Below are 26,069 nucleotides of genomic sequence, written 5' to 3' on the forward strand. Positions count from 1 at the left end.
GGATGGATGGATGGATGGATGGATGGATGGATGGATGGATGGATGGATGGATGGATGGATGGATGGATGGATGGATGGATGGATGGATGGATGGATGGATGGATGGATGGATGGATGGATGGATGGATGGATGGATGGATGGATGGATGGATGGATGGATGGATGCATTAATTAATTAAAAAATCAAGTAGACACCTTGTAACTATTAAACTCAGAAACGGATGCCATTAAAAACAACAGAGCAGGGCAGGTTAAAAATATCCCGTATTAGTCTGCTTCAGCATATTGACAAAATAAAATAAGAGGATCCGAGGAAAGCCCAAAATATTGTATCACTTTTTAAAAAATGAACAAGACAAATTAAACTGAAATAAAATGGTTGAAAAGAAATATGTCTTTTCTTTTCTTTTCTTTTGCCAACTTGCTGAATAGAGTGTGAAAGTTGAAAGGTGGGGTTCCCCCTCTCCCCGGTCCTTTATATATAATGTTCTTTGAATTCTTATCTTTTTTAAAAGTGACCTTGATGGGCCGATTTTTTGCTTTCTTCTTCTCCTTAGGCGTTGGCCCAGGAAACAACGAGGACACCCTTCTGTCGGCTGTGGCCAGTGCGCTTCACACCAGCTCTGCGCCAATTACGGGGCAGCTTTCAGCCGCAGTCGAAAAGAACCCCGCTGTGTGGCTTAACACATCCCAGCCTCTCTGCAAAGCCTTCATTGTAACAGATGAGGATATTCGGTAGGTCTCTTTTACAGAAGCATGCTCTTCCTCTGTGACAGACAGGGTCCTCTCTTTTTATTATCAGTACCAAGAAATATTTTATTGGTCATTTCATTCATCCCTTCTGTCCTGGGTTTCGGAAAGTCCTCTGCGTTCACACTTTGGAACAGTTACACTGCAATGAGTTTCCTTCCGTATCATTGGGAGGAGAGCGCAAAGGAACACTGTGCATTTTGGGAGGTATAGGTTGTTGAAACTGCACCGGCAGGGTGTCCCAGATGCTACAATGCCCTGGGTTACTTTGGGTGATGCTGAAGACATGAGGGGGAGGAGAAGATAAAAGAGGAGAAGGAAAAGTGCTGTAGCCGAGCCCTAGTTTGTAGGGAGAAAAGTGTTGAGACCAACTTTCCCATCTGATTTTCAGCCCCATTGGGTGGGGCTTCGCCCCTGTCATACACACACACGCACGCACGCACGCACACACACACACACACACACACACACACACACACACAAACCCCGTGGAGGTTCCATTGTGGTTGGAATTGAAGGAGCTGGAAACGATCACCAAGGGTGCGTGGAGGAGGAAGAGGAACACTGCGTGGAGGGGGGGACGGAGTCGTGCACACTTGTGCAGCCTCACGCCTTAGAGGGAACCTTGGTCAGGACTTTTCTGAGTAGCAGGGGCTATGACATCATCTGCCATCATACCTTAAGCTGCTCCGTTCCTCACAATCCTGACAGCAGCTGAGAGAGAAGTCGACTTTTTCCCATGAACAATATATATATTGCTGCAGGTCCTCTCTGTTGTAATGCAAAGTGTTTGAGAGCAATTTCCTGAAGAACCATTACAAAAGTCCTTTTCATTTGTTGATATGTACCGATGCAGCACGTTTGAACTCCCTGGGGTACGTGTGTGCTTTAAGGACGGCCACGAGGACCAGCTGCATGTCCAAACTTACCACTACATATTGTCGGAGGAAATTAAAAACCCCACTAACTCTGCTGCTTGAGAAGATTTGGGAGGAGGAAGAGAAGGAAATGCTTCTTGAACATGGGGATTAAGGAACAGGAAAACTTTTATGTCTCTGCATAGTAACTTGAGATACCACACGGATGGTATCAGTCTTGGTTTCCAGTGAAATATCTTTATTCTTAAGGACCTCTCCTGGTTGCATCATAGCTTCCCTTTCAAACCTTGGTGGTCTTCTAATTTCTTGGTTCCAATCTACATTTAGATTGATGACTGAAAAGGTGGGGTGCGGTTCTCACCCTTGTAAGGCTGGATACTTCCTCTACCTTCAAAATATTGTGTGACGTGTTGTTCTGGAAATAAGTAAAGGTAATTGCTTTAAAAGAAGTAGAAGTACATTGAACTTAACTGTCTGGGCCTGAGTATAAAGAAGGATTGCACTGATTATCTGTTTTACATCCTTCAAGACAATTGACTGGTTTGCTGTCTTACTGTGTAAGAAAATGTGCAAAGGCTTAGTTGGTTGCACGTTCCACTGAAAGATTTCAGAAGCAAAATTAGAAAGACTGAAGTCCAATTTTCTTTGTAGCTGTGTATCTAAAAACAAGGTTTGCCAGATGTTACTTGACCTCAAATCACATGCTAAGCTCTACCCCAGACTAGAAGTTGACTACAGATGACTGAAGTGCCAGACGTCATAAACTGATGTTTGTCTGGAAATAAGCTGGCTTCAAACAACCTATTATATTTGCTGTTGTGTTCTGTAAGCGACCATGTGGAAGGGTTGCTTTCAGTAATGGAGACTGGTGTGTGTTAAAGGAAGGAACTAGTTTTTATGAGTCTAGACCCAACGGTTAATCCCAAATAGTGTTGACTCGTTAAATCAGTTGGTAGATGGTGTGTCAACACTTAAGCAAATCCTGCTGTTCTGATTGGGAGAAGCAGTTGCATTCAGGTCATGGAAATTTACCGCTGTGTAAGCTGTAGTACTTCCGACAACTGTTGTATGATCCATTGCCCCATAGGAAAAAACATCCTCTACACAGAAGAAATAAATCTGTAAGGAAGAAGGATTGTGGCTTTACCTTCTCTCTGATGTGCTAGTTTTCTCTGGGTTTTTACAACCTGCTTTTGAGGATGGTAACTTTTGGAGGACTGTTCAGTCACAGTAGCTCAGTGGTTTAACTATCAGCCAGAGGCTCCCTGAGAGGGGCTGGGCATGATGATCTATAGCAATGGTTCCCAACCTATGGCTTCCCCGATATTCTTGGACTAAAACTCCCCAAAGTCTTCACTGCTAGCTGGGAAGTTGTCATCCAAAAACACTTGGGGACTTAAGTTCGGGAAGGACTGATCCATAGGGTCCCTTCCATCTCTGCATTCTAATATAATAATAATGATGATGAAGAAAGTCATCGCCCACCTGCTGGCAAAACTTTTCTGCTGACAGCTCTCCACTGTTTTTTTTCTTTTCTGGCTCCCATAATGGTATGAACTCAGCAGGCCATTCTGTCTCTGCATGCAAATCCACATGACCTGATGGTGGCTTAGCCAGGACAGAGTCCAGGGGAACAGACTGTAGTTTCAGGATTCTGACTAGCTCCAACCTTGTGCTGACAATATTTTACGGTCAGCGGGGTGTTGCTGCCCTTTCTGGGTCAAACAAGGACTAGCTTTGCTATTAGATAAGGTGAGGCACTTGCCTCGGGCAGCAGGTTTGGAGTTTCGTGAAATAGGAGCAAATTTTCGTAATTCGCTTTCTTTAAAAAATTGCATTTTTTAAAAAAAATTGTAATAGCATTTTTATTTCATAGATACAAACGTACAGAACCAAAGACTAAAACCAAATAGAAATAACACTAAACAACAACAAAACATCAAAACTAAACATCCATAGTACATACATAGACCAGAAATTTTGCCATCGTCCGGACATCTAAATTCTAGTGAGCACTGATTCTCCATAAACTATTTCTTCCCCTCAGTTCTTGTCTTTTTCCTGGGCCCAATTATATATCAGCTTCCAGTTTTCATTTACAAAGTGTCTCGGTTGATCCCGTAGTGCCTCTGAAACCCTGTCTAGTTGTATTTTTAATGTCAAGGATGAGAAAGAGGTGCATGTAGTATGTTTTTGGCATGTATGTCAAAAGAACTTGGTTTGTCTTGGGCAGGGGTCGGAAACGTTAGGCATTTTTGGACTAGGACTCCCAGAATCCCCCTCAGCAACCATGCTAGTTGGATAACGTTGGTAAGGAGTAATTAGGAAAATAGCTTTTCCAAGCTCCGTCTGCCCAAGCTTCCTACCCATTGGGGCTTGATAGTCCAAGTATGACACCCTAAAATATTTCACAGAGAGAACTGCACTCTTTGTGTGCGTGTGTGCGTGTGTGTGTGTTTGTGTGTGTGTTTAAAGAAACAGGGAAGGTGTGCCCTTTCTCCTCATATTAGTCCCCAGGATTTTTAAAGGGAGTATTTTGAGCTTCTGCAAACTCAGCAGCCAGCATGCTGTTCCCAGAGCTTTGTACATTTCTGCTGACCCAACAATGTACAGCCGCGCCGGTTCATAAACAAGGAGGTAAATCAAATGGGGCCATATTGGCCTACACTGTATGAAATATGAGGTTGGGCACCTTCCCAGTGGAAGGTGACACCACTACATCCAGTTCATCGGTGCCTGCGTCGTGTCTCCTCTTTTCGTTTCCAGGCGCTCTCTTTTTGCCTTTGGGGTCCGACGCGTCGGCTACAAGAGCAGTGAGAATTCGTCTTCCTGGCAATCCAGGGCAAGCTCTTTGGCCAATGTGTGGGTCGCGTTTTTCTGACCCTTTTGAAAAATATGGACAAATGGGTTTTGAATGATGAATTCTGGTGCAAAGTTAAATGAACTGGAAGCCTACGGTGCTTAATCCCTAAACAGCAGGCGGGTAAGAACCATGGGCGGAAAACTCTTTGAGAGTCTTGCATGGGAATAGAATCCCAGCCAAATGCTTTGGAAGAGTGAGCTGTGTTATTTTAGCCTAGCAGACCCCAAAAGAATTGTAGATGACAAAGCCAACACCATAAACAAATTTTAACAAGCAGTTACAATGAGGAAATGGGGGTGGGAGTTGTTTCCTGACTTCATCATCATAGAACTGCAGAGCTAGAACGGACCTTATTGACCATCTGGTCCAACCTCTGTCAAGAAGGCAATGTGGGGAATCAAACTCCCAACCTCTGCCTCTGAAACCAGAGACTTAAACCACTGAGCTATCCAGCAGTTCTCGTGTCTTCAGTGACTTTTTACAGCCAAAAGGAAGGCCTAGCATGTGATATGGTCTGTGTCTAAAACCATCTCCTCTTGCGATCCCTTCTGGGTTCCATGTTTCTGGGTATGTAGAGGAAGGAAAGGGGTTTACTGTCTCCTGCCTGTTATGCAGTGTGTGTTTCAGGAAACCACCAGACCTATAACCCCTTGGAGTTCCCAGAAACCTTGGACTTGCCTAGCCACTTCCTTCCTCTTCATCATGTAGGAGAGAAGCCATTATTTCTCAGCTGGAAGTGATTATGGACTAGTTTTTTTTTTGTTGTTTTGGGGTGTTTTTTTGTTTTTGTTTTGCTAAAGCCCCAGAAGAATTCTTGCAGATTTCTGGGACCTGTAATCCATGAATGTTGAAAATCACATGCCTAGGGATGGGGGATGCGCCATATCCTTAGGGTGGTGGTAGTGGTGAAATAATAATATCCCTTTAATTCACATTTAAAAAAAAAAACAAATGTTGGGGGACGGGTGGGAAGAAAAGTTATTTCTTTGCCTTCTCCTGCTACATTTTTATGTGCAGGGATTTTTATTTGATTTCATTTCATTTTAGCCTTTCAAAACAGGAGCTATTCAACGGAACATCTCCCTGCATTTACACTAGCAGGGATGTGCTCTGTGTGTGTGTGTCATCTGGTCCTTTCTAAAGCACCAGAGTCTCATGGAACTTCTGAGAACCTTCTGTTTTATCTTTGGTGAGCCAAAGCGAAGGGCGACCTCCCTCGACTAAACAGATTTTAATGAAATAGGCGAAAGACGTTGTTTGAAGATTGAGCAAGTCTCAGGATTGTTTGAACTTGAAAGAATAATGCAGCTGCTTGATCTTTTAAATCCAGAAATCCTTTTTCCCCTCCCCCCCCCTTTTTTTGTGAAAGTTACTTTGGCATAATAGTCTCTACCGTCTTTTTAAAGTTCAGTACTAAGCAGTTTTTCAGCTTCAGCGTATCCTGAACAATGTAATGGGAGCATAAAAAATGAACACAGCATGAGTTTCTTTCCTCTATTATAGTTGCCTCCAGTAGGAGACAGTCAGCCACCCCATAAAAAGAAATATTTGACATTATTTGAACACAGGACATCTCCCCCAGCCACCATAAGAGGGCACTGTTGAATCACAATTCAAAACAAGCAAGCCAGACAGACTTCTTTAGAAAAATAACATGTTTAAGATTCGCTTCTTTCAGAATATCATAACAACTGTACCTTCCTCCCTCATCTGCCATATCATGCTCTGTTTTATTATTATTTTTCAATTATGTAGTGTTACATTTGCATCGCCGGCTGCTGATTGAGTTCCATACTGAGATAGTTCTCTTTCTTTAGTGCTGCTTTTCCAAACGAGCGTCGGAAATGAAGCCAAACCTTTTAATGGGGAAGTCGTTTGCTTCAGGCCCGGAGTTCTTATTTAAGTTGCAACCATGTGCTTTCGCTTATGTGCAGTTTGTCAAGGGCATGTCAACCGCCATCTTGATTTTGCAGTATTGGGAAAAAAAATATTGTGAAGCAAGACTAGTTATAACTGGCTGGATAGCTCAGTGAGTTAGGGGGTCTGGCTGTGGAGCGAGAGGTTGGGAGTTCACTTCCCCCCACTGTGCATGCCAGAAGAAAGAAAGCCAGCCTGTGTGGCTTTGGGCAAGCTGCACGTTCCCAAAGGAATGGTAAATCACATCTGAGTACTTTCTACCTAGAAAACCCTGGAAGGAGTTTAATAATGATGAGGATGATTTGAAGGTTATTTATGTAGTTGAGCTCAATAATGACAATGTTTATTGTTTCCCCAAGGGATTTATGTTTCCATTTTTCTTCCTGCAAAATCCACGTGCTTCCTCTGACAATAGCTGAAGGCTGGCTTCCTCACAAAACAACCTTCCCTTTTGCTAAAGTTTTCCCCCTTTCTCTATAGTGTTGTCGTTGTTTAGTCGTTAAGTTGTGTCCGACTCTTTGTGACTCCATGGACCAGAGCATGTCAGGCCCTCCTGTCTTCCACTGCCTCCCGGAGTTGGGTCAGATTCATGGTAGTTGCTTCGCTGGCACTGTCCAACCATCTCATCCTCTATCGTCCCCTTCTCCTCTTGCCTTCACACTTTCCCAACATCAGGGTCTTTTCCAGGGAGTCTTCTCTTCTCATGAGATGGCCAAAGTATTGGAGCCTCAGCTTGAGGATTCGTCCTTCCTGTGAGCACTCACGGTTGATTTCTTTCAGAATTGATAGGTTTGTTCTCCTTGCAGTCCAGGGGATCCTCAAGAGTCTCCTCCAGAACCACAATTCAAAAGCATCAATTCCTCGGCCGTCAACTTTCTTTACGGTCCAGATCTCACTTCCATACATCACTGCAGGAAAAACCATAGCTTCTTTTTTTTAATAAACATTTTATTAATTTTTCAATCTATCTACATTGTTTGTGCTTGTCAAACATCGTGTTACATATTTTGCTTACAATTATTTGTTTTTTTACCTCTCAGTGTCTTCCAAATTGTCCCCCCAAATTCCAACCCTCTTTCAGACATTCAAACCATTCATATACAGCTTTTAGTATATAATATGACTACTATCATAATATTACTCTCATATTATATAAAATTCTCAGGGTCTTCTAATAACATTCTTATTGAAGATGGTTCCAGATCCATGACCCAGCTTTATATCTAGTTTAGGAAAAACCATAGCTTCTTTGTAGTACCAAGGACAAAACCAAGGCAGGACCTTTTCAGTGGTTGCACCAGCATTATGACATTCCAGCCCCTGATGGTTTTCTCTTTAGGCTATAGTGAAGGCTTTTTGACTTGCTGGATAAAGGATGTTTTTAAAAATGTGAACCTGTTGTATTTTATTTTTTGCATTGTTGCATTTTAAAGCTCTTGGAAGTGACCCTGAGTAATGCTTATGCGCTGCAGAAATATTTCTTGCATAAATAAAATAAACCAACATAGGTACCCAAGCAATAATATCTGTCATTCTGCAAGAGGTATTCAGTTTTGAGTATGAACTGACAGAGGTCTCTTCCTCACCGGGCTTCCAAGCTTGGGCGTGATCCTGATCCTGCAGTCTGTTCTGAATGATTGACACTAATGATTGAGCATGGGTACAATAGAGAAGCCCTAATAATATCCATACAGCTTCCCATTACAAGCTCCAGGAAAAATATTCTTTGTTTCTATGGCTTGAGTAAGGGCTCATTGTGTGTGGTTGGTTGTGTTTTTCATGGCTCACACAAGGGGGTTATTCACCACCTTCTTGAACCTTTGGAGGTCCTGTTGTTTAAAAATAGACAACTTTGCCTTTACTGGTACAGGCCGGGAACTGCATGGAGGAACTAAGTCCATGGGGAGAGTACACTTCATGCTGTCTAATAGGATTTTGACCCCAGTGTCTATTTCAGAATTGGCAGTTGGAGGTCAGTGTAATGGGAGTACCTCTGGCGGGGTTCATACCTCAGTGGTTGTGGGGAGTCACTACAAACTTGTGGATTTCCTGGCCTTGCTCTTCTATCCCGTTGCAGTCACTGTCTGTCCCTTCTTTCCCTGTAAGTGTGAACAGGGAAGCTTCTCCACTTCCCTGGAGGAAGAGAGAAAGAACAGACAGGCCGGGGGTGGGGGTGGGGGGGTTAAAATGATTTTTCTGGATCTCTTGTCAAGTTTTAATTTTTTTTTACTTACTTCTTTTTTTAAAAATGGAATAGCACTAGATCAGTATTACAGATAGAAAAAAAATTAGCTGTCTGAAATATAATCCAAAGCATTCGGGGGGGGGGCTTTAAGAGGCAGTTGATACACATTGGCTTCATAAAAGACCATCTGTTACAATTGATTTGTTGAATTTGAGGTTGCTTCTTTTTTTTCTCCTGGTGCTAAGTCAAGATACCTCTGAGATCCTGTGAGACCCAAGGCGAGGCTATAGAAGCGCTCGCCGGAGTGTCATCCTCCTTTAAGAGTGTTGTCCTCCTTCAAATGAAACATACGGCTACTCGTGCCACAATCAGACATCAGGGTATAGACACCTGTGATTTGGAACAGGGTGTGAGGAGACTCTTGGTGGCCACCCAGACAGGAACAGAAAAGGTGGGAACATGGGTGGGGGAGCGACCGTTGGTAGAGGTGGGACATCGAGATATAAAAAGGGAACGAGACAACATACCCGGAGGTTGGGAATTAATCTGGGTAGAGGATCCCTGGCCAGGGAGATGTGAGAAAGTGAGGGTGCCTCGGGAAGAGGCAGATTACCAACGACGAAGAGGTTTGCCCCCCAAACCGTCTTATTGGGGAGAATCAGAGAGTGGCGGAGGCATTTGCGAGAGGAGAAGGAGGCAGTAGAGAGGAAAGAGAGGGAAAGGAGAGCATGGTGTCTGGAGGAGGCTCGCCAGATGAGGTATTTACGTGACCTTCGGACCTCTATGCAGAGAGAGCCGACTCCTATGACCCGAGAGGGGAGATGAGGAGACCTTGATCGAAGTGGACACTGACGCTAAGGAACTGGGTGAGACTAACCCATTTTCCAAAGGACCCTGGTATGACCCAAGTTTCAACCCCTTTTTACAAGATGTATGGACACCCTCGTTTGACCCGTTGGCGACGAGAGAAAAGATCAATGACAAGTTTAATGTTGACACTTCTTTATTTGATGTTCCAATAAACCCCAGTTCTGTTTTTTAAAAAACTGAGCATCCTGTGTTCATGTCTGGAAAGCCTGAGATAACCGTTGAACCCTCACAGATCCCTTGAATTAGTGGCCATGCACTGTTCAGGAACATATCGCTGTCACATTCCTGCCTGTTCCTTGGTTGTTTCATCAAGCAAAGGCACAAGCTACGTGTCATTCAGCTGCCACCAGTTCATTACATCAACTTTATTCACTATTAATGACAGAGGTCCAGGCAATGTATCATTTAAGAACCACGTAGAAAGTGTTTATTGTTACAGGTGATAACAGTCCAGTCAATGTCATTAACTCTTAACTAGACAACCTTCTCTCTACACTCTCAACCACCTACTCTCTCTGCCCCTCCTTTTCTTTACTCCACTTAACTCTGCTTCTCACCAACTCCTGTTGGCACATGCAAATCTCAACATAAATAATAATATAATTTATTGTCATTGTAAGTATATACACAGTATACCATACAACGAAATATTAATGAGCAGGGTGAACACTACAATCACATCCTCTCTTTCTCCTTGCCATACCTTTTCAGGTAGTTTTGGCCAATGTTCAGCATGCTGGCCACTGCGCTGCCTTCACTGTTCTCTGATTGTCAGAGAATATAAAACTCTTGGATATTTTTTGATGTACTTTTACTTTTTGGTATATGTAGGTATGAATTATATAATTTAGCAATATAAATAATTATTTGTTTTCCAACAAAGTTTTCCTGTCCATCTGTGAGAGGGTGAGATTTTGCATTTGCAAGAAGAGTTTTGCACAAACTAGTTAAACCATGATAGGGCTGTTTTGTTATGTGGACTTCTAAGAATTACAGTGGTGCTTCAACTTACAAATGTACCTACTTAGGACCATTTTGAGTTAAAACCAGCTCCGGCCGCAAAATTTTGCTTCTATTTGCAGCCGGAGCTTCCACTTACAAACAGAAAAAGGCAGGGGAAAAAGGCGGGAAATTCAAATTGCTAACTGCAGGTGGTGACGTGGCTGCTTCTTTGTAGCTCTTTCACCCCAGCAGTTAGAGAGAGTGTGTCAGAGGAGGCTTGGGACTGCCTCCTTCTGCTTGTGAGAGCGTGTGCGTGTGTTTGCTCTGTTTGTTTTCTATGCATTTCCAATGGGAAATGCACGTTTGATTGCTTTTCTTCCCCTCCCCCTTCGGCCAGAAGGGATTAATTGCGTTTCCAATGAGTCTTGCAGTGACTTTTTTGGGGGGTGGTTTTTTTCTTCGGCCGGAACGGATGAATTGCATTTCGATGCATTCGTATGGGAAATGGTGCTTCGACTTATGGCCATTTTGAGTTACGTCCATCTTCTGGAACGGATTATGGTCATAAGTGGAGGCACCACTGTAGAAGCACTGGATGGGTTGCTTGATTCCTTTGTTTTGAACAACCCTTCAGTCTTTTTGTCTTGTTCTGTGTGCTTGCTTTGGTTCTTGTGCATGCAGAACATCCTGGGTTCAGTCTCTGGTATCTCCAGGGACTGAGTGAACACCTTTCAGTTCAGAGGACCAAATTTAATTTAGGAGGAGTTCTTGGGAGACTCATTTCAGTGGTGGGTGGCTCTTGCTTCTAATAACTAAGCTTGAGGTGGGACATTTACCTTTCAGAAGAGAGCAGGGGAGATTTACAAAATCTAGGAAAGCAACAAACGAAGGAATTGTTGCCTTCTGGAGGCCAGGTACAGGCCTGTTAGGCCAGGTAACTCAATCCGGATTGGAAATATATCATATCAGAGACTCTGGGAAGCCTTTTGTCAGGGACAGAAGAAAATGCTAGTTTAGGAAGATAAATAGTCCAATCTGGTGTATAAAGTCACTCCCCATATTTCTTGAAAAAAAGAAAGAAAGAAAGCTTTTCTAAAGCAAAGGACATTCATGACTCCCACTTGGAGCATTACAGACTTTCTAAAAAAAAAAAGTGCCTTTCTGTTTTCCACCCCTGTATTTTAAGCTTATTCTGTAAATGCCAGCGGAATGGCATTTGGTAATGTCTTTTCTCCCTCACATGGCTTTTAAAGCTGCTTCAGCTCTGGAAACCAATCCCCCTTTCTCTCTTCTATCATCTGCTCTGTATGCATGGAGTACCTACCTTATCCTCAGCCACCAGCTCTCTGACCTGTAGTTTCTGGAACTATCCTCGTATTGCCCGAGTGTGGCTTAAAAATAAATCTCATTCGTCAGCACTGACATTACTGCCCCACAACACTACCAAAGCCTGACCCAGCATGATGTACTGAATGGGAAGATAAAGTAAAAGATCTGTAAACAGCAGCATAAAGCATCTTTATTATTAAGAGAGATGTGTTTTACTGGGCACTTTTGTAGCCTCAGCGTGAACTTGATCGAGGAGTTCCAAAATAAACCAGAAAGCACGATAGTTTCCTTTCTTTGATACGGATATAAGAGCTTTAAACACATTATTTGGACAGATGTCAGATCACTGTCTTTTCTGTATAAATACTTGACATTTTAAGGAAGCTTTGAAGAGGGGGAGGGGGTGTTGCATTGTCGGGCCTTCTTACCTAGTAGCCGCTGTATAATTTGTTTGGATTTAAACTGTTCTTATTCTTAATAATAATGATGATCATGATGATGATGAGCAGCAGCAGCATTTTAGAACTGCAGCATTTAGAACCCTGTGGGACCCAGCCCCTGTCAAGGTGTTCAGTGTACGGAATGGATCTCCCAACCTCTGGCTTCCCAAGCAGATATCTAAACCACTGAGCTATCTCACCATCCTTAATCGTCTTATTTCTCTTTATTGTTGGTACCTGCAGAAAGGGGGGGGCACTAGGATCAAGCCTCAAAATTAGGAGTCAAGTCCTGTTTGAATCATTAAGATTGCAATACTTCCCAATCTGCAATTCCAAATGAATATGTTAATACTGGTATTACCCAACTATTAATAGCTGTAATTTTTCCTTGCATCGAGTTCTGCCTTCACTCTGTCAAAGTACTTGTTCCTGAATAATGTTTAAGTTTGCGGTTTATGTTGAGCTTTTCAAGGATGCCCAGATATTTATAGGTTTTCTGCTCCTCCAAGGATTGAATAAATTGTTCAATAGTGAACTCATAGTTACTGCCCTTTAACAATTTGATGCGGGTAATAGAATATTTATATTTATCAACATCAACATTCATTTTGGTATCTGTGCTGTAAGACTCAGCAATGTTTGAGAGACTAGATTGTAAGGAGAACTGGCAAATAACTTAATATCACCCACATAAATTGTGTGAAATGTCAAGGCCATTTCTTTGATCATTAGGCTTGTAGCACTCAGCCCTCTGGATAGGGAATTTAAAGTCAGAAGGAACCACAAAGGGCTCAAAAATCACCTTGCAAAATACCTCTTCTTATAAGGGTGTTGTTGTAGAGGAGGTTTTGAAGTCTTAATGTTGCTCTCCTTTTCCTTGTGCATTTAGATAGCAATAACAATAATTCAGTTATCAGTTTTATAAATGTTCAGATTCTCAAGGACTCGTGAATAGGGCACAGAATCAGATGCCTTTCGGTAGTCAATATAAGCAACTGACACATTTCTGGAATTCTTTCAAGCCTGATTGAATATGAAAGAATCAATTGTGGGCAAATTCTTGCAGCCATAGGATTTCTTCATGCAATCCTCTCTGCTTGTCAGTTGGGATGCAGTTGCATTTGAGAAAACTATAAATCTATTGGGAAATAATTCGTATAAACAACCTGTAAACATCACCATTATTAGGATCAAATATATTGATAACAAAATATTATTATAGTCCTTCTCTTCCCCTCCCCCCACATAAATGCTTTTAAGACCTTTGTCCATCATTTGGTTAAGTGTTCTTTATCTCATCAAATGAAACCAACATCCTACTCAAAGCACACCCAATCTCATCTTATTTCAGAAGTGAAGCAGGATTGGGGCTGGTTAGAACTTGGATGGGTTCCCACCAGGGATTTACAGGTAGGGCTTGGAAAGAATCCATCCTGAAATCTTGGAGAGCCAACTGCCAATCTGAGTTGACTGTACTTTCCTAGGTGGACCAGTTCCTTGTTTCAGTAGTATATCTTCCTGTGTTTGAATACACAGAGTCTTGCCTGGATGTAGAAGCTAACCACACCCAAGCCTGCTTAGCACAGGGACAAGAGACCACCAGAGATTGCTAGAGTTCTGGAAATGATCCTTCCTTGCCCCTTCTTTTTTTCTTTTTTGTTCCATCATTGAATAATTCAAGAACTGGCATCTCTTTTTAATCCATCTCTTTTTTTGTCAAGGTTCATTTTTCCTTGTTAGAGGGGCTCCATGAATAGTTTAGAAGGGATATGGTCAGTCTGCTGCTGAAGTTTGAAAACTTGACAGGCTTGCCGAATGTCTTAAGGAGCTGGAGGCTGTGTGGACGCTCCAGTTACTCTCGTATTGCACCTTCCATCATCCTTGGCCATTGAGCCTGCTGTTGACAGGGAAATGCAGTTCAGCGACTTTTGGAGGGTCATCTTATCCCCATTCTTGCCCTGAGTTCTTCCCTTCCATGTTGTAATGGAATTCGCTAAGCAGGCATGTTGACGTAGAAGGCGTTCTTAGGCAGTCAACTGGGACCATCAGATCCGTGTCGGATCTCTCCTTTTTGTCTTTCCAGTACGGTTCTTGGGACTGAAATAAATTACAGAAGGACTTCGACAAACAAGGCAGATGCAAGCTCTCTGTTTTCTCCAGCACTTTTACATTTATTGTAGCTTTTTTGGATTCCGGATCCTAATAGAGAAAAGTGTATTTGCAGCAGTTCCATTTGGATATCTGCATTTGTTAAAGCCATACAGGATCTCAGGGCAGTCTGTTGTTCTCTGTTCTCCAGAGATTGTTTGATCGTCTCTGATGATCAGTTCAGTTCCTGATCACAGAATCTCCTTCTCTAAGAGGACCTTGCTGTAACTCAGTCTTCAAAAGACCCGTTCTAGTATTTTGCTCAGTATTTACGTCCACACAGCTCCAACTGCAGAAGCTACTGAAGCTCTCTGATCAGGTCACGTGAGGAGGCCCATGACCAGCATTTTAGCAAGTTGTCATAACAGCATCCATGGTTGGTGCACCACATGTGTAAATAGTGGATGGCGATACTGACCTTAATTTCTTTAAGCAGGACTTCTGTTTGAGGTGTGTGGGGTTTTTTTAACAGCAGATTTCAACTGGTTAATTAGATGGTCCCTTTCTGTTGTACCTGTTGTAGATTTTGTTATCAAAGGTAAAGGTAAAGGTTCCCCTTGACATTTTTAGTCCAGTCGTGTCTGACTTTAGGGGGCGGTGCTCATCCCGTTTTCAAGCCGTAGACCCAGCACTTGTCCGAAGACAGTTTCTGTTGTCACATGGCCAGTGTGACTAGGGAATGCCGTTTTACCTTCCCACTGAGGTGGTCCCTATTGATCTACTCGCATTTGCATGCTTTCGAACCGCTAGGTTGGTGGGAACTGGGACAAGCGATGGGAGCTCACTCCGTCGCGTGGATTCGATCTTACGACTGCTGGTCTTCTGACCCTGCAGCACAGAGGCTTCTGTGGTTTAGCAGCAGCACCACCACGTCAAATCTCAACTACAGAAAGCAACAGAAGATCCAACCTTCTTATCCCTTCCTGCTCCATCCTGTTTGAAACTCCATCTTCTAGAATCTCTCCAGTAGCCACACTGGCTGGGCTATTATGAAAGCTGTAGTTCTCATCATTCTTAGACATTTTATTGAACAATAATGCATGTGGATGGTGTTCATGTTGCTTCATTAGCAAGTGGCATTTTTATTTGGGGGCTGGGCGAGACGTGGGAGCTCTTTCGTTGTCCTGGATTTTTGTTTGTAGGGAGGAGGGGAATCTGGGCTCTTTTGCTAAATGCTGTTATAGTCTTAGAACTGCATAACTGGAAGGACCATCAAATCCAGCCCCTGTCAAGAAGGCACAGTTGGAATCCAACTTCCAACTCTGCAGCCAGAGACCTAACCCATTGAGCTATCCAGCAGTTCTAATAAAGGTCACCGGTATAATAGTTAGACACACTTCGGTGTCCAGCATGTATGTAGGATTTGGGGTGTTGGTGTCTCTCATTTATCAGTTATGTGGCTTAGGGTTTTCCTGCCTTCTGGGTAGTTTTATTGTTTTTATTTGAATGGGCTGTTTTCTTCATCCTCCTTTTGAAGGTTTGGTATGGAAGGTTTCAGCTATAGATTTCTGAATTATTCCACAGAAAACAAGAGGAACGGGTGCAGCAGGTACGCAAAAAATTGGAAGAGGCCCTCATGGCAGATATTTTGTCACGAGCTGCAGACTCTGCGGACGTGGATGAAGCGGAGATGGATGGCGAGGAAGCATAGAAATCAAATAATCAGGTACAGCTGCAGGCTCTGGAAGGAAACTTAGTGGAGCAGAAAACCATTGGCCAGAATCCAACTGAGTATTTACACCAGGGTAAGTGCAGTGGCCTAACTTGGAGCAGCAAAAAAGCCAACAGGTCTCCTAATTAACAAATCCCTGATTGAATGATTAGTGGTGCGCCAGTTGTGTGACTCAGCACATACCTAGGAATTCAGCCAGGGACTCATTAATTAGCGTCTGTTTGCCAACTCGAGTTACACCAATGCACTTAGGTCAGTGTAAATATTCAACAGGATTCCAGACATTATTTTTCTCTCACTGTCAGTGAGTGATTGAAACAACTGTCTGTCGTTGTTGCTTGGAACAGTTGATTGGAATATTCCAATCAATAACAGAGAATGTGTGGCATTTGAGATGATGATGGACTGCAACCTCCATCAGCTCCAGCCAACATAATCAGTGGTGATTGATGAGGGAGTCCAGCAAGATCAGGAAGGCCACACACTCCCCGTCTGCACTGTGCAATAATGGTTTATCGCATAGATCACCTTCCCATTTCCCTTAACTTCAGAAATGCACAAGGTCGTTTGTGAAGAGCTGATACCTCTCCTTGATGGGCGAGATGTGTAAGGCCTTATCCTGGTGCTTCTGTGCATATTCCTTGTGAAGTGTTGACATCCACTTCTCCTAGTTAGGTTGCTGCAGAAATCTTCAGATGGCTGATAACAGACGTAAACCAAGCATGTGGTTGGCTGTTTAGAAGAGGTGATGATTCAGGGCTTTTGTAGCAGTTCTGAATGGCTACTGTGGTGTTTGCATAGCAGTAGATTAGAGCTTGGAAAAGTTACATTTTGGACTATGGGTCCCAGAATCTGACAGTCAACACAACCAGTAGACATGCAGGCTGGAGATGGTGGAAGCTGTAGACCTAAATCACTGGTTCTTAACCTTGGGTTACTCAGGAGTTTTGGACTGCAACTCCCAGAAGCCTTCACCACCAGCTATCCTGACTGGGGTTTCTGGGAGTTGCAGTTCAAAAGCATCTGAGTAACAAAGGTTAAGAACCACAGACCTAAATTATTCAGGTTCTGTCTAGGAAGTCTGGTGAATCACGATCCATCTGTGTTTTGTGTTCACATGCCATTACAGCACTTCTTACTAGTGCTCTGGCTGCTGCTGCTTCCACCCAGATTTTCAATAAATTTTGAGTTTCTAACACAGTATCTTTTCTCAGACAGACACACGGCTCCCATGTCCTTTAGATACTTGAGTCATACCTGTTCAAATCATTGAATATCCAAATGGTATACGAAAATCTGCCTGGAAGCTGAAGTTCTTTTTTGGAATACTGCATACGGGACGTGGTGGCGCTGCGGGCTAAACCGCAGAAGCCTGTGCTGCAGGGTCAGAAGACCAAGCAGTCGTAAGATCGAAGCCACGCGATGTAGTGAGCGCCTGTTGCTTGTCCCAGCTCCCGCCAACCTAGCGGTTCGAAAGCATGCAAATGCGAGTAGATAAATAGGGACCACCTCGGTGGGAAGGTAAACAGCGTTCCGTGTCTAAATCACACTGGCCATGTGACCACGGAAAGATTGTCTTCGGACAAACGCTGGCTCTATGGCTTGAAGAGCAGGATGAGCGCCGCCCCCTAGAGTCGGACACGACTGGACAAAAATTGTCAAGGGGAACCTTTACCTTTACCTTGCATACAGTAGATCTTCATTCATTCATTCATTCATTCATTCATTCATTCATTCATTCATTCATTCATTCATTCAATCAATCAATCAATCAATCAATCAATCAATCAATTTATATACCACCCACATAGCCAATTATTAGTCTGGCTGGTGTACAGCAAAAAATATAAAACGTTAATTATATAATTAGCATAAACACTAGACAATACCACAGATAGAAAGGGGAAAAAAGACAAGTGGCAATAAAACATTGCAAATCATAAATTACAATATTCTTCTCCACCTTTATCCACTCTCCCAGCTCCTTGGGGAGAACCTCCCCCAAAGCTTCTCTGAGCAGCTCAGTTTTTAAGAGTTTTTTTGAATGTGTGAAGGGAAGGGTGCCTATGGGAGAGCTTTCTACAAGGAAGGTGTCGCTGCTGAGAAGGCCCAGCTTCTCGTTGGCATTTTCTGGCCTTCTCAAGATGTCCACTCCTTCAGCCATGACAGCTGAGTCAGAGGGGCAGCTGAACTTGACAGGAGACATTCAAATTAAATTATTTTTTAAAGAGGTGGCATCTTTCCCTCCTTTCCCGTACTCTAAAGGAGTTTTGAGAGTAAGTTGCATGTATCAGTTTAAAATGGAAGTCCCTTTGGGAATATCTCGATGTGATATGCACATAGAAGATGAACAGATGATTTAGGGTTGGCTTCAATAGGGGTTTCAGAACCGCTCCTTATATGTTCAGAAGCATCCAGGTGACGGTAGCGGCTGGTGCTTGTAACTGTCCATCAACCCATCTTCGTGGTTTTCTTTCCTCACCGCAGCCTTTCGGCTCTCACAGCCACTTCTTTGGTGCCTCACTTCTTTGCAGCCGGGACACAAAAAGGCGTATACTTTTCAGGTATTGTAGGTGATGGTCAGACAGAGAGGCTGGTAAATGAAGCCTGAATGTGTCTCTCCAGCAACCGGTTTCATTGATCATGGAAATCAGTGGGACACAGGCGTGCTTGGAGAAATAAGTATAGGTTGGCAGCTTCAGTGAAGCAGCAGCAGGCAGGAAGCAACAAAGCGAGTGAGAGTTAGAAAGACGCCCTCAGCAGGAAGCTTTCGTTGATATCTTCAGACTGAATGAAACTGCTGCAGTCACCGCGATGCTTCTGGACACATAGAAGCTTGTTTGAGGATATGGACCTGTAGCCAGGATTTTAACTGTAAGAGTAACAAATGTGTAATATTATCTTCCTTCCTTCCTTCCTTCCTTCCTTCCTTCCTTCCTTCCTTCCTTCCTTCCTTCCTTCCTTCCTTCCTTCCTTCCTTCCTTCCTTCCTTCCTTCCTTCCTTCCTTCCTTCCTTCCTCTTTCTTTCTTTTCCTTCCTTCCTTCCTTCCTTCCTTCCTTCCTTCCTTCCTTCCTTCCTTCCTTCCTTCCTTCCTTCCTTCCTTCCTTCCTTCCTTCCTTCCTTCCTTCCTCTTTCTTTCTTTTCCTTCCTTCCTTCCTTCCTTCCTTCCTTCGTTCCTTCCTTCCTTCCTTCCTTCCTTCCTTCCTTCCTTCTTGAACAACTTTTCTGCTAACCTTTTTGTTGTATTCTCCTTACAGGTACTTAAAAAAATTACCCCCAGAGGAAATTCCTGGAAGCTGGAGGTGCTGTTTTGTTTTCTGTTGGCCTTTCCTAATGAGAAGAAAAGGACCAGTGCACATTTATATAGCTTTCTAATAGCATTAAAAATATGCCTTCTTTCGGCTCTTACTTTTTTAAAGTGTGTATACTTACTAAAAAAAAAGAAGAAGAAAGAAAAGTGAGGAGAAGAAAGAGAAGAAAATCTACACTTTATTTTGTGTCTTACGACTTCAAAAGTCTCATTTTAATTTTATTTTGTAACGTCAGACAACTTCCTAAAACTGAGGTCATCACTTTTGATGCCAGGTTGCAACCCTGCTGGAACTTTTTATAGCTAGCACTAAATATTAGGGGTGTACTTTCCCCTTTCTTACTTTTATTGGGGAGGGGGGGTTGTCTACGTGTGCTTGCAATAATGGGTCAGGCAAATGGAACATTTCTCCATTTCCTTTTTGAAAAAAAAATTATTGTGACATGATGTGTTATATATATATATCTATATATTATATAAAAGATTTTTATACTGGGGTAGAGTGAAAACACCTGTAAACTGACCCATCCTCATTCTCTACAGAGAAATAAATAAATAAATATATTCGGAGCGGCTAAATTTTTAGACTGTTATGTGCTATAAAGTTAAGGCAGAGTTAATATGCTGGCCGCCTTTCATGCTCAGATTGCAATATTGAGCATTAGGCAGAGATAATGTAGTCCAGTAAATAGTGTCTATGGGAACCTTAGGTTTCAAGTTTCTGACCCCAGTGTTGCACTTCTGAATGACCCGGGAACCGGGATGGGCGTCTCTGTCAGAGGCGTCAGTTTAAAGTCACTGGGGTCTGCATTGTGCAATCTGATATGAATATGGATACATGTCTCCGGCGTAGGCAGATTTTCTGTGCCAGCTTTGGGCAACTCTCTCTTTGTAGTCTCTGCTCTCTGTTTGTAAAATGGAGAAAAGTGACCTACCTACCTCACAGGGTTGTTGTGAGGACGAACCTAATAAAAATTGTAAAGCACTTTCCACATGAAATGGTCTGCCTAAATGAATAGGCATCAATAAAGCGGACGAAAAAGGATTGTTCCTAGTTGTGTGAAGGTGGTGAATCATAACGCGTGTGGTTTGACCTACACAAAAGTGCCACGTTCAGTCTCCAGTTAAAAGTCCAGAGTAAGCATGGCTCCTTTATTGGTTTGGTGGTTCTCGCCCTTTGTTGTCTTAAAACCTACCAGTTGCTCTATCAGAGAACCTGAATACTATTGTAATAGAAACAAAAGCCCCATTTCCCTGTGCCTGTATATGTTAACAGGCATTCTGAAAAGGAGCCTCGCGGGGCAGTGGTTAAACTGCAGTACTGCAGCCTGAACTCTGCTCACAACCTGGGTTCAATCCCAGATAGCTAGTTTGAGGCTTCCATTATCTCTGAGGTTGGTAAATTGTGTGCCCAGCTTGCTGGTGGTGGGGCAGTGTGTAGCCTGCATAATTAGACTGCAGACCACCCAGAGAGTGCTTTAAGCACTATGGGATGGTATCTAAGCAGCATGCTTTGCTTTTTTTTTTTTTTTTTTTTTGGCTTCAATACGAACGGCCCTAGTTGCGAACATTTCGGGTTACGAACCCGATCTCCTAGGAAACTATAGACCCTACTTGCGAACGCGGAATTGAGTTATGAACCAAAGTGGTAGGAACGGATTAAGGAGCTTTGCATTAGTTCCTATGGGAACTAATGAATCGATTTGCGAACTGCCCCTCGACTTAAGAACCAAAAACAGCTGGAATGGATTAAATGGTTTTCACTGCATTCCTATGGGAAATGCTGGTTCGAGTTACAAACTTTTCGGGTTACGAACGGATTTCTGGAACGGATTAAGTTCGTAAGTCGAGGGCCCACTGTATTCTATTGGTCCACCCACCGTGAGTTTGTGGGCAGGGCCAATAGGACTGAAAGGAATCCTGAGCCTCCAGAGTCACTGCTAGCATGTTATAAAGCCACATATGGATTATTTCTGGCAAGTAGGTTGGTAGAAGAAGCCACAGCACACTTGGAGAAGGACAGGCAGCCTGGAGAAAAGAGAATTTCAGGTGGTGGTTCTGTGAACCCCGGTTTCCTTCTAGACTGCTTCTGTCTGCTACCGGCCATGCATGGCTGAGAAGTACTGTCCTCCCAGGCATGTTGTATTGCTGCAAACACAAGTTAAAAGAGATAAATAGAACTAAAATAGGCCCTGATACATTATGGGAAGCAGCTTTGTTCTTCATGTACGAGACAGTTTCAAAACTACAGAAACTGCATTTCTTGATCATTCCACTTTGGTTTTTGGATCCCACTTTAGCTAGCTTCAAGGTTTATTGCAAGTAGCAATGTATTGTACTGCTTAATCAAAAAAAAAAAGAGGAGCAGCTGAATGATCAACAAGGTTGGAAAATGTGTGCAAGGAAAGGCTGAAGCCCATGAGGATTTTAAAGGCTTAGAATGACAACGTTGTAATACTAAAGGGGGAAATGGCAAAGGGTTAAAAAATGAATTGGGCTGCAGAGAGGAGAGAGGAGAAATAGGGAAATTTGACCATCTTTAATGCTGTTGGAACAAAGGTGTGGAGCAAGAATTATTCCTGGGGTGGTGGGGATGGTGGTATCGGGTACCCACCCAAAGCACTGATTGAGAATCTTTGCTACCTAGTTTCCCTCTTTCTTCTCTAAGCTGGGCGAAATATGGGCAACCAGCACTTGCTGGTACCAGCTCTATGTTAGAGTTTGTAATCACTCAACAAAGCGTTTTAACCCCAGATTCGGAACTTAATAATTGCAAGAAAAAGAGAGAGGAAAACATTTTATGCAGTCCACAACTGAAAAAGGATCAGAGATGGGGATTGTCCTGTGTCTGTAGAAGATTCATGGCCAATCATCGTCATCTTAGAACTGCAGAGCTGGAAGGGACCCTACAGATCATCAAGTCCAGCCTCTTGTTAAGGAGGCACCATGGGGGATTCAAACTCCCAACCTGATTCCTGGTTCTAGCTTTTTTCCCATTCTGTATTTTGTTATTATTATGAAATAATATTATTATGAAATCTTTAATGGGGGGAAGTCTCCTAGTGCAAGTCATTGAGCGTACTGTTTTTGCTTTCTGCTTGGGACTGGGAGAACATGACTTGTTCAGTGTCTCCAAACGATGAGATAATTAAGCGATAATTGCCCCCCCTCTTGGCAAAAGAGAATTGGCTCGACAAATAAATAAGCAGGGCACAGGTGAGTGTGGAGTTGCAAACAGTTTATCTCCTAGCTGGAAAACCTAATGATCTGTTATACTCCAGCAGCAATACTAATTATTGTTACAGCTGCTTATGTAATTGCTGATATTCCCGGCTGTAGGAAGGGGGAGAAAGACCTAATAAATCGTTTCATCACTTCCTTTTGCCAAAGCTGGATAGTTTCCTGATATGTTGTTAACAATGATCATAGAACAGATTTGATATCATCCTGCCTAGACAGTTTCCTCTGAAACTAGCAGGATGCCTGTGGCCATTCCAGCCAGTGTGGCGTCATGTTCTGCAATTCTGTTGTGGAGTAGGAAACCCCACGCCTGAGGGGTTAAATCTGGCTGTTCTGGAATGTTGTTCTGGCCACTCCTCCATGATGGTGGTTTCCCTGTTGTTCTGCATTCCCTGTGAATCTAAAATGTTCGGCTAAAAAAATAGCTATGCAGTGGATAGTGCAGAGACCTACAGAACAGGTAAAGGTAAACGTTCCCCTTGACAATTTGTCCAGTCGTATCCGACTCTAGGGTGCAGTGCTCATCTCCGTATCCAAGCTGTAGAGCCAGCTTTTGTCCGAAGACAATCTTCCATAGTCATGTGGCCAGCGCGACTAGACACTGAACACCATTACCTTCCCACCGTGGTAGGATCTATTTATCTACTTGCATTTGCATGCTTTCGAACTGCTATATTGGCGGAAGCTGGGACAAGCAACAGGAGCTCCTTCCATTGCGTGGATTCAATCTTACGACTGCAGGTCTTCTGACCTTGCAACACAGAGGCTTCTGTGGTTTAACCCGCAGCGCCACCATGTACAGAACAGAGTTAGCTTCAGTTTTCCCCAGAGTAGACCACCCCTTATTGGTTTTCATCAATTGGCATTTACAGTTTCAGTAACTCACTCAGACACTGGTAAGAGGAAGAACAAAAGTCTACTCACAGTTCTGAACAGATTTTAAAAAGCAATATATTATAGAAAAATTGACTGGTTACATTAAGAGAACAACTGATTTATAGTCTTGTTTATTGACTATAAATACCGTACTACATCATAGGCATCCTTCAGTCTCCAGAGACTATGGTAACATGCTCTGAATCAAGGAGTGTCCTCTCCAGAGCATGAAGCCCGGGTAAAGTGATATGGAGGATAGGCTGTTACCCAAGCAGCAAATCCCCCCTCTCCACATTGCTGAGATAGTCCAGTGGAAAGGCAAGAGCCAATACAACTGGTTCCAGCAATGTTGCAGGAGTTGGCAGACCTAAACGAACTGCCTTCGGGACTCCAGCTCCGGATTTTGCCTCGAGGTTAACTCCTGAAGCCTTTTCCATGAGTGGATATAGCCACAAGGCAGTGGAGGTTTGAAATCGGAGTTTTCCTTCTCCTACATGGGCTGCCTTCCATGGCTGATGAGCCCCACCTACTCGGCCTGCTCTTTAATAGTGCGGAAGTATGATCCAACCCTTAGAATACTACATGATGCTAACTGAAAACTTACAAGCTAACTACATAGCTCGCTGTAGACTGAAAGATCAGATAGGCGGGATATTAAATAAATAAATAAATAAATAAATAAATAAATAAATAAATAAATAAATAAATACTCACTGAAAAAGAGTGAGAGACTCTTAAGCAGAGAGGCATGGCTCTCTTGGTAAATAGCCAAGATAATGCTATTGAAGTAGCCCACTTCTGGTTACTATTTATTCTAAATATCTAAATAATCTAAACATTTATTCTAAGTATTTTAAGATTATAGTTTGTTTTAAAATTTACCTATATTTAATATATCTCCATAATTTTAAATTGTGTAACTCTCCGATAAGAATAAAGTAGTTGGAAAGGTAGGTAACCACCAGCAATGAAATGGTTGGTTTTGAAAAGAGCTTTTTATCATAGCTACTGAAGCCACAGCTTCAAAGGAGCCTCTACCACAAGGCTGGGCAAAATGAGGCCTGTGAGTCCTTGAGACATCATCTGCATCCTTTCTAAAATGTTTATTTGAGTGGCAAAATGCACCTCCGTGCTGGTTGCTGTTTTTCTGGGGGTGCCATCTGCCCACTTTTCTGTGTGTGGGGGAATTGGTGGAGAGGATCAGAGAGGGTGAGTGTGGTCTAGATGAAGGGGGGGAAATAGAACCAACATCTTTAGAAATGATCCACTCTGATCTATAGTCACCCCTCTCAGTTATGCCCCATTTATTATCTCTGACTCTTCTATTATAGGGACGTGGTGGCACCGCAGGTGAAACTGCAGAAGCCTCTGAGCTGGAAGATCAGAAGACCAGCCGTTGTAAGATTGAATCCACGTGACGGTGTGAGCTCCCGTCGCTTGTCCCAGCTCCTGCCAACCTAGCAGTTCGAAAGCATGTAAAAATGCGAGTAGATAAATAGGTACCAACTCGGTGGGAAGGTAACAGCGTTCCGTGTCTAGTCGCGCTGGCCACGTGACCACGGAAAACTGTCTACAGACAAACGCTGGAAACGGGGATGAGCACCGCCCCCTAGAGTCAGACACGACTGGACAATTTGTCAAGGGGAACCTTTACCTTTACCCTTTTTACTCTTCTATTATTTATATTCAAAGGAGCTAGTGCTCTAGTTTAAAAATCTCCATCGTACAGCACAGATATTCAAGACAAGCATGCACCCCAGTGAAGCTCCACCATTAAGATTACCTGTACAAGGTAGTGACTACAATCCTGAACATAGTCAGCTGCAATGAAGATCCGTTGAGCTTCATGATGCAGCATGTAAAACGCAATGAGTTTTAGCAACTGATTTTCAGCTAGGTAAAATGCCACATTTACTTTTGAATTACCCAAAATGATAAAAGAGTTATTTCCACTGAAAGTGCTGGGGTGAAAGAAGCCTTCCGAAGAAAAGGAACACCGTACTTGACCTATATTTGGTAGTTCTTCATCTGATCACTGCTTCTGTGCTAAAGAGTCATGGACCATAGTAAAATTGGGAAATCTTGTTATCATTCAGTTCTTGAGCAGGAAAAAAAACTGACAATTGCCTTGATGCTCAGCTGCTGTTCTCAAAGTAGTCCTGGCACTGGATTTCATCTCTGTGTCCCCACATGAAAAACAGACTGCACGCTTCCTTGTCAAAGGTTCCAGAAATGTGGAACTAGGAAGTGGACGTTGCAATTCCTCTTCCACTGCTTTTTGGAATATATGACCTCTTCATCTTGTTTTTCATTAAACAAACAGTGGCTGAAATCCTGTTGCCTAGCATAATAAGTCACAACTAGATAGGCTCATTGAATCAGTGGGGTTTGGTGAGTTAACTCCTTCATAAGTTGCATTGATTCAAATGGGCCTTCTCTAATACCTATTGTAGTTTCCACAACGTTGCATGCTGCTTGAGATTTCAGTGACTTTGCTGATTGTCCTCTTTCCCTCTCTTTAGTCTGTTGAAGTCAGTTGTCATTTGATAGTTTACTGTTGATCTGTTCACAACTGTAAGTCATGAAACTATTCTTTCTACCACTAATATCCCAGAGGGAGTTACTGAGATCTTAAGTGCCAATTAGGG

The 26,069-nt window shown here is 42.9% G+C and overlaps 1 protein-coding gene and 1 long non-coding RNA gene across 4 annotated transcripts in view; one reads left to right on the top strand and one right to left on the bottom strand.

Moving 5' to 3' along the window:
- Window positions 1–20,304, top strand: part of MBD2 (methyl-CpG binding domain protein 2) — a 61,064-nt gene extending 40,760 nt beyond the window's left edge. Inside the window, exons 5-7 of one of the 3 annotated variants that reach the window (XM_072992921.2) lie at window positions 558–735; window positions 15,847–15,988; window positions 19,253–20,304. In XM_072992921.2, coding sequence (XP_072849022.1) covers window positions 558–735; window positions 15,847–15,973 — 305 coding nt within the window. In that variant the 3' untranslated portion in view covers window positions 15,974–15,988; window positions 19,253–20,304. Of the gene's footprint in view, window positions 1–557; window positions 736–15,846; window positions 15,993–19,252 lie in introns of those variants that run through there. The other 2 variants (XM_072992922.2, XM_078384131.1) reach the window with 2 other exon arrangements.
- LOC144586248 (uncharacterized) lies at window positions 12,424–17,322 on the bottom strand. Its single transcript, XR_013540965.1, has 2 exons — window positions 17,047–17,322; window positions 12,424–16,902 (listed from the first exon to the last, which is right to left on the bottom strand). It is a non-coding gene; the product is annotated as an uncharacterized LOC144586248 (long non-coding RNA).
- Window positions 20,305–26,069: the final 5,765 nt, after the last annotated feature.

The sequence above is a fragment of the Pogona vitticeps genome, chromosome 2 (genome assembly GCF_051106095.1).
Source record: "Pogona vitticeps strain Pit_001003342236 chromosome 2, PviZW2.1, whole genome shotgun sequence".
Classification (NCBI taxonomy): Eukaryota; Metazoa; Chordata; class Lepidosauria; order Squamata; family Agamidae; genus Pogona; species Pogona vitticeps.